The sequence below is a fragment of the Leucoraja erinacea genome, chromosome 37, assembly GCF_028641065.1.
Source record: "Leucoraja erinacea ecotype New England chromosome 37, Leri_hhj_1, whole genome shotgun sequence".
NCBI classification, from domain to species: Eukaryota; Metazoa; Chordata; class Chondrichthyes; order Rajiformes; family Rajidae; genus Leucoraja; species Leucoraja erinaceus.
In genome coordinates this window covers 1,349,404-1,366,497 of record NC_073413.1, presented here as the reverse complement: position 1 = coordinate 1,366,497, position 17,094 = coordinate 1,349,404, and the positions used below count along the sequence as shown (strand labels likewise).

Below are 17,094 nucleotides of genomic sequence, written 5' to 3'. Positions count from 1 at the left end.
CTGAACTCCCGGTGGCTCAGCACTTCAACTCCCCCTCCCATTCCCAATCCGACCTCTCTGTCCTGGGTCTCCTCCATTGCCAGAGTGAGCAACACTGGAAATTGGAGGAACAGCACCTCATATTCCGCCTGGGCAGCTTGCATCCTGATGGCATGAATGTTGAATTCTCCCAATTTTGCTAGCCCTTGCTGTCTCCTCCCCTTCCTTAACCCTCGAGCTGTCTCCTCCCATCCCCCCGCCCTCGGGCTCCTCCTCCTCCCCCATTTTCCTTCCTTCTCCCCTCCCACCCCCCATCAGTCTGAAGAAGGGTTTCGGCCCGAAACGTCGCCTATTTTCTTTGCTCCATAGATGCTGCTGCACCCGCTGAGTTTCTCCAGCAAATTTGTGTACCTACAACTATATCCTTCCTTCGTTTGGGAGATCAGACCTGTGGTCACTCTTCCAGATGTGTATTCTTACCAGGATTCTACATATTAAGTTCAAGTTCAAGTGAGTGTATTGTCATGTGTCCCTGTATAGGACAATGAAATTCTTGCTTTGCTTAAGCACACAGAAAATAGTAGGCATTTACTACAAAACAGATAAATGTGTCCATATACCATGATATAAATATATACACACATGAATAAATAAACTGGTAAAGTGCAAATAACAGAAAGTGGTTATTAATAATCAAAGTTTTGTCCGAGCCAGGTATAATAGCCTGATGGCTGTGGGGAAGGAGCTATTCCTGAACCTGGTTGTTGCAGTCTTCAGGCTCCTGTACCTTCTACCTGAAGGTAGCGGGGAGATGAGTGTGTGGCCAGGAAGGTGTGGGTCCTTGATGATACTGCCAGCCTTTTTGAGGCAGCGACTGCGATAAATCCCCTCGATGGAAGGAAGGTCAGAGCCGATGATGGACTGGGCAGTGTTTACTACTTTTTGTAGTTAACAGAAGAATGTTAGTATTCCTGGACTCAAAACCTTCTATAGTAAAAGCCAACACACATTATGCCCTTTCACTTAATGCTTGTGCCTGTATTTCACTATGGTTCACCCAGATCTTTCAGAACAAATCATGAGAGGAATAGATCGGGTAGATGCACAGAGTCTCTTGCTCAGAGTGGGGGAATCGAGAACCAGAGGACATAGGTTTAAGGTGAAGGGGGAATGATTTAATAGGAATCTGAGGGATAAACTTTCAAAGGGTGGTGGTTGTATGGAACGAGCTGCTGGAAGCAGGGAGTTGAGGCAGGGACTATCGCAATGATTAAGAAACATTTAGACAGGTACATGGATAGGACAGGTTTAGAGAGATATGGGCCAAACGCAGGCAGGTGGGACTAATGTAGATGGGACATGTTGGTCGGTGTGAGCAAGTTGGGCTGAGGCACTCGATTACAACGCTGTATCACTCTATAAATATCTTTCAAACCATTACATTAAAAACATAGGTAGAAAAAAGTGCTGGAGAAACTCAGTGGGTGCGGCAGCATCTATGGAACGAAGGAAATAGGCAACATTTCGGCCCAAAACGTTGCCTATTTCCTTCGCTCCATAGATGCTGCTGCACCCGCTGAGTTCCTCCAGCACTTTTGTCTCCCTTCGATTTTCCAGCATCTGCAGTTCCTTCTTGTACATTACTGCTCTTGTTTTTCTCCCTTCTAAAATAGATGACCTCAGAATTTTTTTCATCATATTTCATCAACCATGTCCTTGCCCATTCACGAAGGCTTCCTGTATTCCACTGAAGGTTGTTTTTTGCATCCTTCTCACAAGGAAACAATGCCGCCCAACTTTGTATCATCAGCAAATGCGGGGCAAGCAGGCATGTAAGTGGGGATGGGCTGCAAGGTGCACTCCCAGAAAAGTGATCGGGATTGGGATTTTCCATAATGCCGAACCGTGTCACCTGCTCAAACGTTAACAAATGCAAGATGAAAAAACGTGTCTATTTGCAATTTCCCGCACAAATCCCATGAGAGCACATTTTATTGTGTACCGTAAATTTTCGGGTAGTGATGCGTGAATTCTATAAGGCAAATTTCCATTTCCCAAATGACCGTATTGCAGCGGTCACCCACATTGCACTTAATCTCCCCGACCAAATCCTTGAAACACACTGTGAGGTGCCGATGTCCTACGTCAGTTCCTTCCACGCTCCACTAGTTAAGGGGCTGTCCCACTGCGGCGACCTAATTGCCGAGTTTAGAAGAGTTTAGAAGAGTTTGAAAAAAAAAAAATAGTAATTAATAATAATAATAATAATAACTTTATTTATAAAGCGCTTTTAGACAACATCAGTTACCACAAAGTGCTGTACAAGAAAAAGTCAACAAAAAGTTATTACAAACTACTAAAACCATTAAGACGACAGGACTATAAAAACAGTAAAAATTAAAAGACATTAAAAGCACTAAAACAGGAACAAAGTCTCAGCCAGTGTCGAAAGCCATGTTGTGTTGAAGACCTCCTTCGACTATGTTGAAGACTATCTACGACTACCTTCCATTACCTTTGACTACCGTCGATTACCTACGAATAACATGACGACCTACTACGACTAAACCTACGAGTACAAAAAGTATTGCGGGGATTTTTCAACATGTTGAAAAATACGCCGCGACCTAACTGAGGCCTCGAGTACGCGGGGACTACTCTCGAGCATGAAGGAGAGTTACAAAGACCTCCTAGGACCCCGTGTCAAACTAGAACATTTTCAATCTGCTTGGGAAGTTCTTTGGTCTAAATTTACCATTGTGGTGTAACAGTGGTTACGCTACAATAGGGTGAACACCAAGAGTAACTAATGCCCCTGTCCCACTTAGGAAACCTGAACGGAAACCTCTGGAGACTTTGCACCCCACCCAAGGTTTCCGTGCGGTTCCCGGAGGTTGCAGGTGGTTGCTGGAGGTTGTAGGTAGTGGAAGCAGGTAGGGAGACTGACAAAAACCTCCAGGAACCGCACGGAAACCTTGGGTGGGGCGCAAAGTCTCCAGAGGTTTCCGTTCAGGTTTCCTAAGTGGGACAGGGGCATTTTACACTCTTTGAATTCAGAGCACTTATCATCAAAAGTTTTGCGTATTACTGTGAAACATGCATCTCTGCAAAGCAACAAACTTGCAAATATTTTCAACTATAATGAAATGAATGCAGAAATTGAGTCTTTATTTCATTGTGACAAAGCATGTCACATTTTTGGTGTCCTAAAAATTGATATTTTTGAGATACAAACTAGTTGAATCAGGGAATTAATTTAATTCCTAACTTGATTTAATCTCTACTATCGCTTGCACATTTGAGTAACAATCCCTGAAAAAATTAACACCATACGACTTGAAATGGTGGAGATATGACATTTTTAATGTTCTGTGCTGAAATCTCACCAGTATTGTAAAAATACACATATCTATTGAAGCTTTTTATAGCGTTTTTACTCATTCTTGCTGGATTGTTCACATATTTCCTTTTCCTTATCAATTTATTGTTTCTTCTCTGCTGCATTCAGATTTGTTCCTAATCTCCAGGCTTAATGCTTTTTCTGGAAAATACTGTAAGCTTTTCTTTTCACCTAAATCTATCTTTATCTTTTCCAGCTGCATTTCTGTGCCTTAAAGGGATATAAATCTATTATAAACTTTGTATTAGTTCTTTAAATGTTAAGCATTGCTGGCTTACTGCCAAACCTTTTACTATAGTTTCCCAGTCCACCATGGTCTGAAGAATCTGGTGTATTGTGTACAGTTCTGGTCTCCTAATTTGAGAAATGACATCCTTGTGATTGAGGCAGTGCAGCGTAGGTTCACCAGGTTGAACCCTGGGATGGCGGGACTGTCATATGAGGAAAGATTGAAAAGACTAGGCTTGTATTCACTGGAGTTTTGAAGGATGAGGGGAGATCTTATAGAAACATATAAAACCATAAAAAGGACTGGGCAAGCTAGATGCAGGAAAAATGTTCCCAATGTTGGGCGAGTCCAGAACCAGGGGCCACAGTCTTAGAATAAAGGGGAGGCCATTTAAGATTGAGGTGAGAAAAAAAAGTTTTCACCCAGAGAGTTGTGAATTTGTGGAATTCCCTGCCACAGAGGGCAGTGGAGGCCACATCACTGGATGGATTTAAGAGAGAGTTAGATAGAGCTCTAGGGGGTAGTGGAATCAAGGGATATGGGGAGAAGGCAGGCACGGGTTATTGATTGGGGACGATCAGCCATAATCACAATGAATGGTTTGAAGGGCCGAATGGCCTCATCCTAGCACCTATTTTCTATGTTTCTATGTATCTATGAATGGTCTCAACCCGAAACATCACCCATTATTTCTAGCCATAGATGTTCAAAGTTCAAAGTTCAAAATAAATTGGATTGAAATTGCGTTTCCCCATACTCCAAATGTGCAAGTAATATTTATAACACAGACAGACAATATACCAATAAGATAGACAATATATATTATTTAAAATATTCACAGTGTGCCAGAATGTAGTAAAATTTTGAGGTATGTTATTAAGGTGCAATGATAAAAGGTGCAATATAGAAAAGTGCAAAAGTGCAAATATCATACTGCAGACATTGAGTTAAAGTTATTTTGACAGACAGTTGGTCTTTGTTTGTGTAATGTTCATGGAATTTTCTTGAGTGTGTTGAGTAGTCTGATGGCCTGAGAGAAAAAGCTGTTTTTGAATCTGGTGGTTTTGCCCCGCATGCTGCGGTAGCGCTTGCCAGATGGTAGGAGAGTGTACAGTTTGTGTGCTGGGTGGGTGGTGTCTTTGATGATATTGCTTGCTCTCTTGCGACAGCGAGATGAGTATAAGTCCTGGATTGCAGGTTGGGGTGATCTGGTGATCTTCTCCGCTGTCCTCACCACTCTCTGTAGTGCCTTCTGGTCAGCAGCAGAACAACTGCCATACCAGACTGAGAGACTGCTGCTGCCTCACCCGCTGAGTTACCCCAGCATTTTGTGTCTACCTATGGTCAAATTATTGTTCTGTTCGGAATTAAGAATTAAGGTCCAGGTTCAGGTCGACTGCTATAGGAAATAGTACAAAGACGATTTTCTAGGATGCTGCCTGATCTCAAGGGCCTGAGCTATTGGGAGAAGTTGGGCAAGCTAAGACATTATTCCTTGGAGCGCGGAAGGCTAAGGGGTGAACTTATAGCGGTATTAAAAAATCATGAGGGGAATTGACAGTCTTTTACCCAGGGTTGGGCAATCAAGAATCAGAGGATATTGGTTTAAGGTGAGAGGAGAAAGATTTAATAGAAACATAGAAACATAGAAATTAGGTGCAGGAGTAGGCCATTCACCGAGGCCCTTCGAGCCTACACCACCATTCAATATGATCATGGCTGATCATCCAACTCAGTATCCCGTACCTGCCTTCTCTCCATACCCTCTGATTCCCTTAGCCACAAGGGCCACATATAACTCCCTCTTAAATATAGCCAATGAACTGGCCTCAACTACCCTCTGCGGCAGAGAGTTCCAGAGATTCACCACTCTCTGTGTGAAAAAAGGTTCTTCTCATCTCGGTTTTAAAGGATTTCCCCCTTATCCTTAAGCTGTGACCCCTTGTCCTGGACTTCCCCAACATCGGGAGCAATCTTCATGCATCTAGCCTGTCCAAACCCCTAAGAATTTTGTAAGTTTCTATAAGATCCCCTCTCACTCTCCTAAATTCTAGAGAGTATAAACCAAGTCTGTCCAGCCTTTCTTCATAAGACAGTCCTGACATCCCAGGAATCAGTCTGGTGAAACCTTCTCTGCACTCCCTCTATGGCAATAAACCTGAGGGGTCATTTGTTTTCACTCAGAAGATGGTGGTTATGTGGCAGGAGCTGCCAGAGGAGATAGTTGAGGCAGGTACAATAACAATATTTAAAATACAATTGGATAGGTGCATAGTTGGAAAGGCTTAGAGGGAAATGGACCAAATATGGACAAATGGGACCATCTTAGATGGGACATCTTGGTTGGTTTGGATGAGTTTGGCCGAAGGGCCTGTTTCTGTGCTCTCTGACTCTTAAGTAAACCACTTTCAGGAACCACTGTCAGTAATTGAGGGAAGTTGATAGATGAGTGAAAGCATTGCAGGGAGATTTGTGGGGGAATGAGACTGATGGGTATGTCCAGATAGCTGGCATGAGATGGATGTGGAGGCAGACACAAGCGATTGCAGATGCGGTAAAAGATGCAAATAAAGTTACCCCGTTGGTTCGGCAGCTTCTCTGGAGAAGAAATAGTTGACAGTGAAGGTTGGGACAGTTCTTCCAATTGATCTGATGAGATGGGAGTGTTTAGTATGGATAATAATAGACATTATTCCATGGAAGAGATGCAGGATCCAGTTATGAATAAAAGGCAAACCCACAATGTCCATGGCACCCAAGTATTCAGCTGCCAAGATCCTTGCCGCATCCAGCTCTTCGAGCATTCATCCAGGGGTCTTATGAAGAAAGACTGGATAGACTTGGTTTATACTCTCTAGAATTTAGGAGATTGAGAGGGGATCTTATAGAAACTTACAAAATTCTTAAGGGGTTGGACAGGCTAGATGCAGGAAGATTGCTCCTGATGCTGGGGAAGTCCAGGACAAGGGGTCACAGCTTAAGGATAAGGGGGAAATCCTTTAAAACCGAGATGAGAAGAACTTTTTTCACGCAGAGAGTGGTGAATCTCTGGAACTCTCTGCCACAGAGGGTAGTTGAGGCCAGTTCATTGGCTATATTTAAAAGGGAGTTAGATGTGGCCCTTGTGGCTAAGGGAATCAGAGGGTATGGAGAGAAGGCAGGTACGGGATACTGAGTTGGATGATCAGCCATGATCATATTGAATGGCGGTGCAGGCTCGAAGGGCCGAATGGCCTACTCCTGCACCTAATTTCTATGTTTCTATGTCTGTTTCTATGTCACGTCCTTAGAGTTTCTGCCCTCACCATTGCTATAGCCCTCACCATTCCTACAGTTCCTGACCCACACTGTTTAGAGATACAGCACGGAAACAGGCCCTTTGGCCCACCGGGTCCGCGCTGACCAGCGATCCCCGCACATTAACACTATCCTACACCCACTAGGGACAATTTTTACATTTACCAAGCCAATTGACCTACAAACCTGTCCGTCTTTGGAATGTGGGAGGAAACCGAAGATCTCAGAGAAAACCCACGCGGTCACGGGGGGAACCTGCAAACTCCGTACAGACAGCACCCGTAGTTGAGATCGAACCTGGGTCTCTGGCCCTGCATTCGCTGTGAGGCAGCAACTCTACCGCTGCGCCATTGGGTATGAAACCAACCAGCAGAGATTCCCCCCCCCTCCCGCTCCAGTTTAGCCAGGGCTCCTTGATGCCATAGTTAATCGAATGCTGCCCTGATATCAAGGGCAGTTACTCTCACTTCACCTGTTGTACTCAGTTCCTTCATCCATGTTGGGCCTAAGGCTGTAATGAGGGCGGGAGCTGAGTGACTTTGGTGGGAGCCAAACCAAACTTCAATGAGCAGGTTGTTCAAGAAGGAACTGCAGATGCTGGAAGATCGAAGGTACACAAAAATGCTGGAGAAACTCAGCGGGTGCAGCAGCATCTATGGAGCGAAGGAAATAGGCGACGTTTCAGGGCCAAAACCCTTCCTCAGACTGACGGGGGGTGGGGGGGAGAAGGAAAAAGGGAGGAGGAGGAGCCCGAGGGCAGGGGGATGGGGAGGAGACAGATCGAGGGTTAAGGAAGGGGAGGAGACAGCAACAAGGGCTAGCAAAAAACCAGCACCGCCATTCTATGTGATCATGGCTGATCAATGAGCAGGTTGGTGCTTCTTCTTCTTGCGTTTGAGGCAGCAGAAGTCCGCAGCAGGGTGATGCCATCCGGTTCGACATCCGTAGGTGCCCGCCCGAAAAAGGGCGCATGCTCCGGGTTGGCGCCAAGTTGCGGCGCTGCTGCTGTCTCTGTTTGTTGTCGTTCGGCTGAGTGAGGTCAGTTGACAGGTCTCCAAATCTGAGGAAGGACATTATTGCCATAGAGGGAGTGCAGAGACGGTTCACCAGACTGATTCCTGGGATGTCAGGACTGTCTTATGAAGAAAGACTGGATAGACTTGGTTTATACTCTCCAGAATTTAGGAGATTGAGAGGGGATCTTATAGAAACTTACAAAATTCTTAAGGGGTTGGACAGGCTAGATGCAGGAAGATTGTTCCCGATGTTAGGGAAGTCCAGGACAAGGGGTCACAGCTTAAGGATAAGGGGGAAATCCTTTAAAACGGAGATGAGAAGAACTTTTTTCACACAGAGAGTGGTGAATCTCTGGAACTCTCTGCCACAGAGGGTAGTTGAGGCCAGTTCATTGGCTATATTTAAGAGGGAGTTAGATGTGGCCCTTGTGGCTAAGGGGATCAGGGGGTATGGAGAGAAGGCAGGTACAGGATACTGAATTGGATGATCAGCCATGATCATATTGAATGGCGGTGCAGGCTCGAAGGGCCGAATGGCCTACTCCTGCACCTAATTTCTATGTTTCTATGTTTCTATGACAGGGCTCACTCTCCACAGGGAGGTGGACAACATGAGCCCCAGGCCGTTGCTGGGCATTATTGATTGCGGCTTCCATCATCGAACAGTGCAGCCCAGGAATGGGCCACAATGTTGGTGCTGACATGATGCCCAGCCGATCCGATCTCATTTGCCTGCAAGTGATCCATATCCCTCCATTCCGTGCAAATCAAGTGCCTATCTAAAAGCTTCTTAACTGCCACAATCGTATCTGCTTTCACTACCACCCCTGGCAACGAGTTCCAGACTCCCATCACCCTCTGCGTAAAAAAACTTGCCAATAGACAATAGACAATAGGTGCAGGAGTAGGCCATTTGGCCCTTCGAGCCAGCACCGCCATTCCATGTCATCATGGCTGATCATCCCCAATCTGTACCCCGTTCCTGCCTTCTCCCCATATCCCCTGACTCCGCTATCTTTAAGAGCCCTATCTAGCTCTCTCTAGAAAGCATCCAGAGAACCTGCCTCCACCGCCCTCTGAGGCAGAGAATTCCGCAGACTCACCACGAGAAAAAGTGTTTCCTCGTCTCTGTTCTAAATGGCTTACCCCTTATTCTTAAACTGTGGCCCTTGGCCCCGCATATCTCCGTTATACTTTCCCCCTCTCACCTTACAGCTACACCCTCTGGTGTTGGACATTTACAGTACACCCTGGGAAAAAGGTTCTGACTGTCTATCCTATCTATGCCTCTCATAATGTTATAAACTTCTATCAGGTCTCCCTGCAGCCTCCGATGATCCGGAGAAACCCTAGTTTATCAAAGCTCTCGCTGAAGATGAAACCCTCTAATCCAGGCAGCATTCTGGTAAACCTCCTCCTCATCCCCTCCAAAGCCTCCACTCTGTTCATGTAATAGGGCGATCAGAACTGCTACTCCGAATGTGGCCTGATCAAAGTCCTATAGAGCTGCTTCATTTTGCTGATGACCAGTAGTAGACCGACGGGTGGTGATTGACTGGGTTAGACTTGTCCTGCATGTGGATATTACACAGCTGCATCATTTTAAACATTGTTGGTTAGGTGCCAGAGTGGCAGCTGTACTGGAGCAGCTTGGCCAAGGCATGGCAAGCTCAGGAGCACAAGTCTTCAGTACTACTGCACGAGTGACCTTGCTGTATCCATTGCCTTTAGTTTAGTTTAGTTTAGTTTAGTTTAGTTTAGTTTAGTTTAGTTTAGTTTAGTTTAGTTTAGTGTAGTTTAGTTTAGTTTAGTTTAGTTAGTTTAGTTTAGTTTAGTTTAGTTTAGTTTAGTTTAGTTTAGTTTAGTGTAGTGTAGTGTTAGTTTAGTTTGGTTTAGTTAGTTTAGTTTAGTTTAGTTTAGTTTAGAGATACAGCGCGGAAAACAGGCCCTTTGGCCCACCAGGTTCGAGCCGACCAGCGATCCCCGCACTTTAAAACCGAGATGAGAAGAACTTTTTTCACACAGAGAGTGGTGAATCTCTGGAACTCTCTGCCACAGAGGGTAGTTGAGGCCAGTTCATTGGCTATATTTAAGAGGGAGTTAGATGTGGCCCTTGTGGCTAAGGGGATCAGGGGGTATGGAGAGAAGGCAGGTACGGGATAATGAGTTAGATGATCAGCCATGATCATATTGAATGGCGGTGCAGGCTCGAAGGGCCGAATGGCCTACTCCTGCACCTAATTTCTATGTTTCTATGTTTCTATGTTTCTGAGTCATTCGTAACTGTCACTGTATGTCATGTTGTTACTTGTGGGCGGAGCACCAAGGCAAATTCCTTGTATGCCAATACTTGGCCAATAAACTTAATTACTTACTTTACTTAACACTATCCTACTCTCACTAGGAATACACCCACTATCCTACACTCATGAGGGATATACCCATTATCCAACACCCACTAGAAGATTTGCAAGGATGTTGACTGTACTCAAGGGCCTGAGCTGGGCAAGCTAAGACTTTATTCCTTGGAGCGCAGAAGGCTAAGGGGTGAACTTATAGAGGTATTAAAAAATCATGAAGGGAATTGACAGTCTTTTACCCAGGGTTGGGCAATCAAGAACCAGAGGACATTGGTTTAAGGTGAGAGGAGAAAGATTTAATAGGAACCTGAGGGGTCATTTATTTTCACTCTGTGGTGTGAGACCAGTGATCCCCACATATAAACACTATCCTACATCCACTCGGGACAATTCTTACATTTATACCAAGCCAATTAAGCTACAAACCTGTACGTCTTTGGAGTGTGGGAGGAAACCGATGATCTCGGAGAAAACCCACGTGGTCACGGGGAGAGCGTGCAAACTCCGTACAGACAGCACCTGTAGTCGGGATGGAACCCGGGTCTCCGGCGCTGCATTCGCTGCAAGGCAGCAACTCTACCGCTGCGCCACCGTGACCGCCACAGAGATTGATGGCGAATGCATAGCCGGCTTTAGGAGATGAGTATCTGTGATGCATCTGTTTACTGCTTTTGCTTACAAGGTTTGGAAGGCACTCTCGGGACGAGGTCTCTATCCTGGCGCCTCTCCAACAGTGCTGCAGGTAAGTCACACGTTCAATCCTCCTGTATATTCTCTGCTGAGCTGCAGCAGCTCTGGACAATAAGGCCCAGAGAGAAGCAGCCACGTAGTGAACTTGCCTGTACCCGACACAAATGCATGAACCAGTGACCAAACTCACCGCTGCCTGGAGAAAAGAAATAGGTGGCGATTCAGGTCGAGACCTTCTTCTTCAGTCTGAGAGTCAGGGTACGAATGGTATGTTAGCTTTCATAGCAAAAGGATTTGAGTATAGGAGCAGGGAGGTTCTACTGCAGTTGTACAGGGTCTTGGTGAGACCACACCTGGAGTATTGCGTACAATTCTGGTCTCCAAATCTGAGGAAGGACATTATTGCCATAGAGGGAGTGCAGAGAAGGTTCACCAGACTGATTCCTGGGATGTCAGGACTGTCTTATGAAGAAAGACTGGATAGACTTGGTTTGTACTCTCTAGAATTTAGGAGATTGAGAGGGGATCTTATAGAAACTTACAAAATTCTTAAGGGGTTGGACAGGCTAGATGCAGGAAGATTGTTCCCGATGTTGGGGAAGTCCAGGACAAGGGGTCACAGCTTAAGGATAAGGGGGAAATCCTTTAAAACGGAGATGAGAAGAACTTTTTTCACACAGAGAGTGGTGAATCTCTGGAACTCTCTGCCACAGAGGGTAGTCGAGGCCAGTTCATTGGCTATATTTAAGAGGGAGTTAGATGTGGCCCTTGTGGCTAAGGGGATCAGAGGGTATGGAGAGAAGGCAGGTACGGGATACTGAGTTGGATGATCAGCCATGATCATATTGAATGGCGGTGCAGGCTCGAAGGGCCGAATGGCCTTCTCCTGCACCTAATTTCTATGTTTCTATGTTTCTATGAGAGGGTGACTAGACACACTTCACACCTCTGGTCACCCTCTCCCCTGACTCTCAGTCCTCCTCTTCTTGCGTATGGCGTGCACAGCCTAAAGTTGTGGGACAACTTGTTCTATTTGATCTTTATTTGATTGTGCACACCAGTTTGATTGCATTCGTCGAAACAGGGCGGACCACGTGAAGGTTGCAATCTCCCACCCCCACTCTCAGTCTGCAGAAGGGGCTTGACCCAAAACGTCACCTAATCCTTTTTTCTCCAGAGATGCTGCCTGACCCGCTGAGTTACTCCGGAATTTTGTGTCCATCTTCAGTGTAAACAGTTCCTTCCTTCACATTCGCCATTGCCTGCACAATAACCCCCCCTGACCTGCCCCACGATCACGCCCAGTCAACGACAACTTAGAACAGTACAGCACAAAGTGGACCCTTCAGCCCACAATGCTTGTGCCAAACATGATGCCAACTTAAACTGACCTCATCTGCCTGTACTTGTTCCATATCCCAACACTTTCATGCGCCTATCTAAAAGCCCCTCAAATGCCAATTGCCCCCACTCCACCCTCCACCCCCCACCCGTCTCTCCACTGCCACCGTGCACTGCCACCGTGCATCTCCAGTTGCCTCTGCCTCAAACCACAGATCCTATAGCAAGATAGACCACTCCTTCTAAATGCAATGGGCTGACGTGTAGTACGCAACGGAGTGGAACGTGGGCCTTTTTTTCATCCATTTTAGTAACCCGACCCGACCCGACCCGACTCGCAGTGTAATCAACGTTGCGGGGGAACAGTTTGTGTTAATAAATTATAATTCTGAAAATGAGGAGAAGATTTTTCCCAAATAACTTTTATTTTTACGAGGATGTTTCCGTAACCGGCTTCCGTCTCCGCGCTAGTATCTTTGCTCCGCTACGGGATCTTTGGTGCGGAGACGGAAGCCGGTTACGGAAATGGGGCTGAAAATTACCCATGAATCTGCCCATGACCGTACTACGTCTTTTTCGTCGAGTGGACCATCTTGCTCGCTGTAGGATCTTTGCCTCAAAGTGGTTCTAGTGGCAGAAGTGGTTCTATGCCGAGCCGGGTTTCTGTGATGGGTTTTTTGTTTGACAGGATCCGGAGAAGCACCTTCCTCCGGCTGCAGCTTCTGGCCAGCGATGCCTACAGGCTGAGCGATGTGATGCGGGAATCGCTGCGGGCTGACCCGCTCTCTCCCATCCTGGCCGAGCCTCACCTGGCCGCCCTCAACCGCAGGCTGCTCACCGTCCTGCAGACCACCGCACACTGCATCAAGCAACACGGTGAACACAGCGTGCTGCAGAACGACATGAAACCCTGGCCAGCGGCTCAGCAGTGAGCAGGGAGGATCAGTCCAGTGGTCTGTGCTAGCAGGCCCCGGGCAAGACGGCCATAAGCAGCAACCTTCAAGTTATAAATGCTCCATGCACTCAAGCTTTGTAAAGACCCTGCGAGTGATTTGAGGATGAGCTATGGTTTTTATCTGTTTAAATAAAGGTTTCCTTTGCTGTTTCATCGCCTGATGTGATATTCTTGCAGCAATGTTGCTTAACATGAATACCTGCACTACATCCACAACTAGAGCAGTCATGAACTACGATCTACCTCATTGGTGACCCTCGGACTATCCTTGATCAGACTGTGCTGGCTTTACCTTGCACTAAACATTATTCCCTTATCATGTAATCTATACACTGTAAATGGCTCGATTGTAATCATGTATTGTCTTTCTGCTGACTGGATAGCACGCAACAAAGTCTTTTCACCAAAGATCCTATAGCGGAGCAAGATAGACCACTCTTTCTAAATGCAATGGGCTGACGTGTAGTACGCAACGGAGCGGAACGTGGGCCTTTTTTTCATCCATTTCAGTAACCCGACCCGACCCGACCCGACTCGCAGTGTAATCAACGTTGTGGGGGAACAGTTTGTGTTAATAAATTATAATTCTGAAAATGAGGAGAAGATTTTTACCAAAGAACTTTTATTTTTACGAGGATGTTTCCGTAACCGGCTTCCGTCTCCGCGCTAGTATCTTTGCTCCGCTACGGGATCTTTGGTGCGGAGACGGAAGCCGGTTACGGAAATGGGGCTGAAAATTACCCATGAATCTGCCCATGACCGTACTACGTCTTTTTCGTCGAGTGGACCATCTTGCTCGCTGTAGGATCTTTGCTTTTCACTGTACCTCGGCACACGTGACAATAAACTAAAGTAAACTAAACTAAACCACATCCCATCTTCGGATTGTTAGACCCTGCCATTTTGGTTCCCATTCCCCTCCCCACACTTCACTGTTGCAAGACAGCGTTGTCAACAGCGCAGTGCTGAGCGCTGCGGTATGGAGGTTTGAGTAAGAGGATGCTGCATTGTCAGAATTGCAACATAGTGAGGTAGCTGTGTGAATAACAACATATCCTATTGCACTCAGTAGGGCGTTACTGCGAGCGCATTACATCATTGGAATTGCAACAATTGAAAAGAGGATCAATGAGACTGTGTGAGATGCCAGCAGCAATAGAATAGTATTCTGTCACAATCTGTAATCCCCTGGATCTGTAGGGGGCCTGTCCCACTTACGCGATCTTTTGCCGGCACCTGTTAATAGTCGCAGCGGCGACCCCCAGAAAAAATGACGACTCTTTGGGCGTCTACTCACGACCATACAGGCGTCATGTCGACACGTGACACCTGCATGGTCGTGAGTAGTCGCCCAAAGAGTCGCAGCTTTGGCGGTGCGACTCACCCGTTGCAGCGGCCCCTACAGCCTGTCTGTCTTTTTTAAAATTTTTTAAATTTTTTGTCTAGTTAAATGTAGTGTTGGTGTTTTTTTAACACTGGTTTTAAATGTGTATATGTGGGGGGCGAGAGGGGGTGGAGGGGGAAACTGTTTAAAATCTCTTCCCTGTCCGGGAGACCCGACCGTTTCCCTGTCGGGTCTCCGTTGTCGTTGGGGTCTAGCACCGTGGAGCGGCCTCCAACCTGAACGACCCGGGGGCTCGGGAGACTGCGGAGCTGCGGACTACTCACCATCGTGGGGCTGGCCGGCCTCGGAGCGTGGTGACTCGCTGCTGCGGACCGACTCCTGGGGCTCGGAGGCTCCAGCAATGCAGCCGCAGGTCCGGTGGACTGGGACATCGGGAGCTCGCGGGTCCGGGGGGAGAGACCGCTTCCCGGAGCTCCCGCAACGCGACTTCTCCAGCCCGTGTCGCGGGGTTGGAACGACCCGGAGCGGGGACGTACATCGCCCGGCACGGCTTCATGGCCGTGGGACATTACAGCGCCCGCCGGGGGCTCCAACATTGTGACTTTTAGACTGGGAGCGGGGCCGTAAATCGCCCGGCACGGCCTAAAATGGCCGTGGGACTTATCATCGCCCGCCTGGGGCTTGGACATCGGGAGAGAAATGGAGAACAGGGGAGAGAAAAGACTTTGCCTTCCATCACAGTGGGTTCACTGTGATGGATGTTTGTGTGAATTAAATTGTGTGTATGTCTGTAGGAAATTGTCTTTGTTTGTATGGCTGTGGAAACAGAGTTTCGTTTGAGCCTCACTGAGGCTCAAATGACAATAAATGGTATTGTATTGTATTGTTTTTCTGATCGCCACTGGAATTTCAACATGTTGAACATTTTCGGCGACTTGCTGCGACTGTGACGGGTGCCAGCAGTCGCCGAAAAGAATCGCGTAAGTGCTTTTTTTAATGGACCACTCCTGACTCAATTGTGGGAATGGCATAATTATGTGCTAATATGAAGCTGCAGAATAAGACTACGTACATGCTAAGAACATAGTGGAGGCCATTTAAGACTTAAAGGGGAAGCCATTTAAGACTGAGGTGAGAAAAAACCGTTTCACCCAGCGAGTTGTGAATTTGTGGAATTCCCTGCCACAGGGGGCAGTGGAGGATAAATTACTGGATGGATTTAAGAGAGAGTTAGATAGAGCTCTAGGGGCTGGTGGAATCAAGGGATATGGGGAGAAGGCAGGCACGGGTTATTGATAGGGGACGATCAGCCATGATCACAATGAATGGCGGTGCTGGCTCGAAGGGCCGAATGGCCTCCTCCTGCACATATTTTCTATGTTTCTGTGTATCTAACATGAACACATATGAAGCCTCTAAAGCCACCTTCATCATCAGTGGGATCATGACTGATCTTCCCCAGGCCTCAACTCCTCTTTGTATAGCCGTCAAATCCCTGACTTTATTCAAAAATCTACTTCCTCATTAAGTATTTTAGGTATAGGATCATTATTGCCACTTGCCTCAAAGTACATTGTTTTGCGTGCTATCCAATCAAGTCTGCTTCTAAACCCCAACCATCTTGTATTGAAGTTCAAGGTTCAAGGTTGCAAGGTCAAGTCAGTTTATTGTCACATGTACAAGTTAAGGTGCGGTGAAATTTGAGTTCAACGTGCCATTTGCTTACCAACCAATCTGTACATCGTTGAGCCGCTGAGTTACTCCAGCATTTTGTCTATCTTTGGCATAAATCAGCATCTGCAGTTCCTTTTCATTGCATTACATCTAATTTATGTTGCTGCCCATAATGGGACAGCCTGCTCATTTCAGGAATTCATCGAATGAATTCTCTGTACTGTACACTGACAATGACAATTAAAATTGAATCTGAATCTGAATCTGAATCTGAATCTGAATCTGAATCTTATAGACTTCCCCCAATGTTAGTATATTCCCTTCTTTCTTTTAAAATCTTTTTATAAGCTTTTTTTCCCCAAAAACAAAAACAAAACAAAAAACAAAACAAAAAGAAGAATGATAAACATAACAATGATATTGATACATAGGGATCAGGATTACATTCTTGGTTCTTGGTTTCTTGTTCCTCCAAAATATTCCAAGTGGAATTTAAACTGGAGGTGGTGGAGGGAGGACTTAAGCCAGAAAGGGTTATTGGGAAGAAAGAGCTACTTTAAATTTAGTTGCATCTGGTTTTATAACTATAATAATAATAATAATAAATTTTATTTATGGGTGCCTTTCAAGAATCTCAAGGACACCTTACAAAAATTTAGCAAGTGGAGGAAAAACATGTAAGCGGAATGAAATAAATAGTAGAGACATGACTAGTACACAAATTAAAGACAGAATTCGATTCAAAACACAATATGAGGCAATTCAAGCACAGATGAAAAGGGAGGGGGACGTGGGGCTAAGGATAGGC

At 46.1% G+C, this 17,094-nt stretch overlaps 1 protein-coding gene across 1 annotated transcript in view; it reads left to right on the top strand.

The window, feature by feature from the left end:
- LOC129713739 (extracellular serine/threonine protein kinase FAM20C-like) overlaps positions 1 to 14,529 on the top strand; it is a 51,789-nt gene extending 37,260 nt beyond the window's left edge. The window contains exons 9-10 of the mRNA XM_055663004.1: positions 10,964 to 11,023; positions 13,001 to 14,529. Coding sequence (XP_055518979.1) covers positions 10,964 to 11,023; positions 13,001 to 13,244 — 304 coding nt within the window. The 3' untranslated portion in view covers positions 13,245 to 14,529. The remainder of the gene's footprint in view (positions 1 to 10,963; positions 11,024 to 13,000) is intronic.
- The last annotated feature ends 2,565 nt before the right edge of the window (positions 14,530 to 17,094 follow it).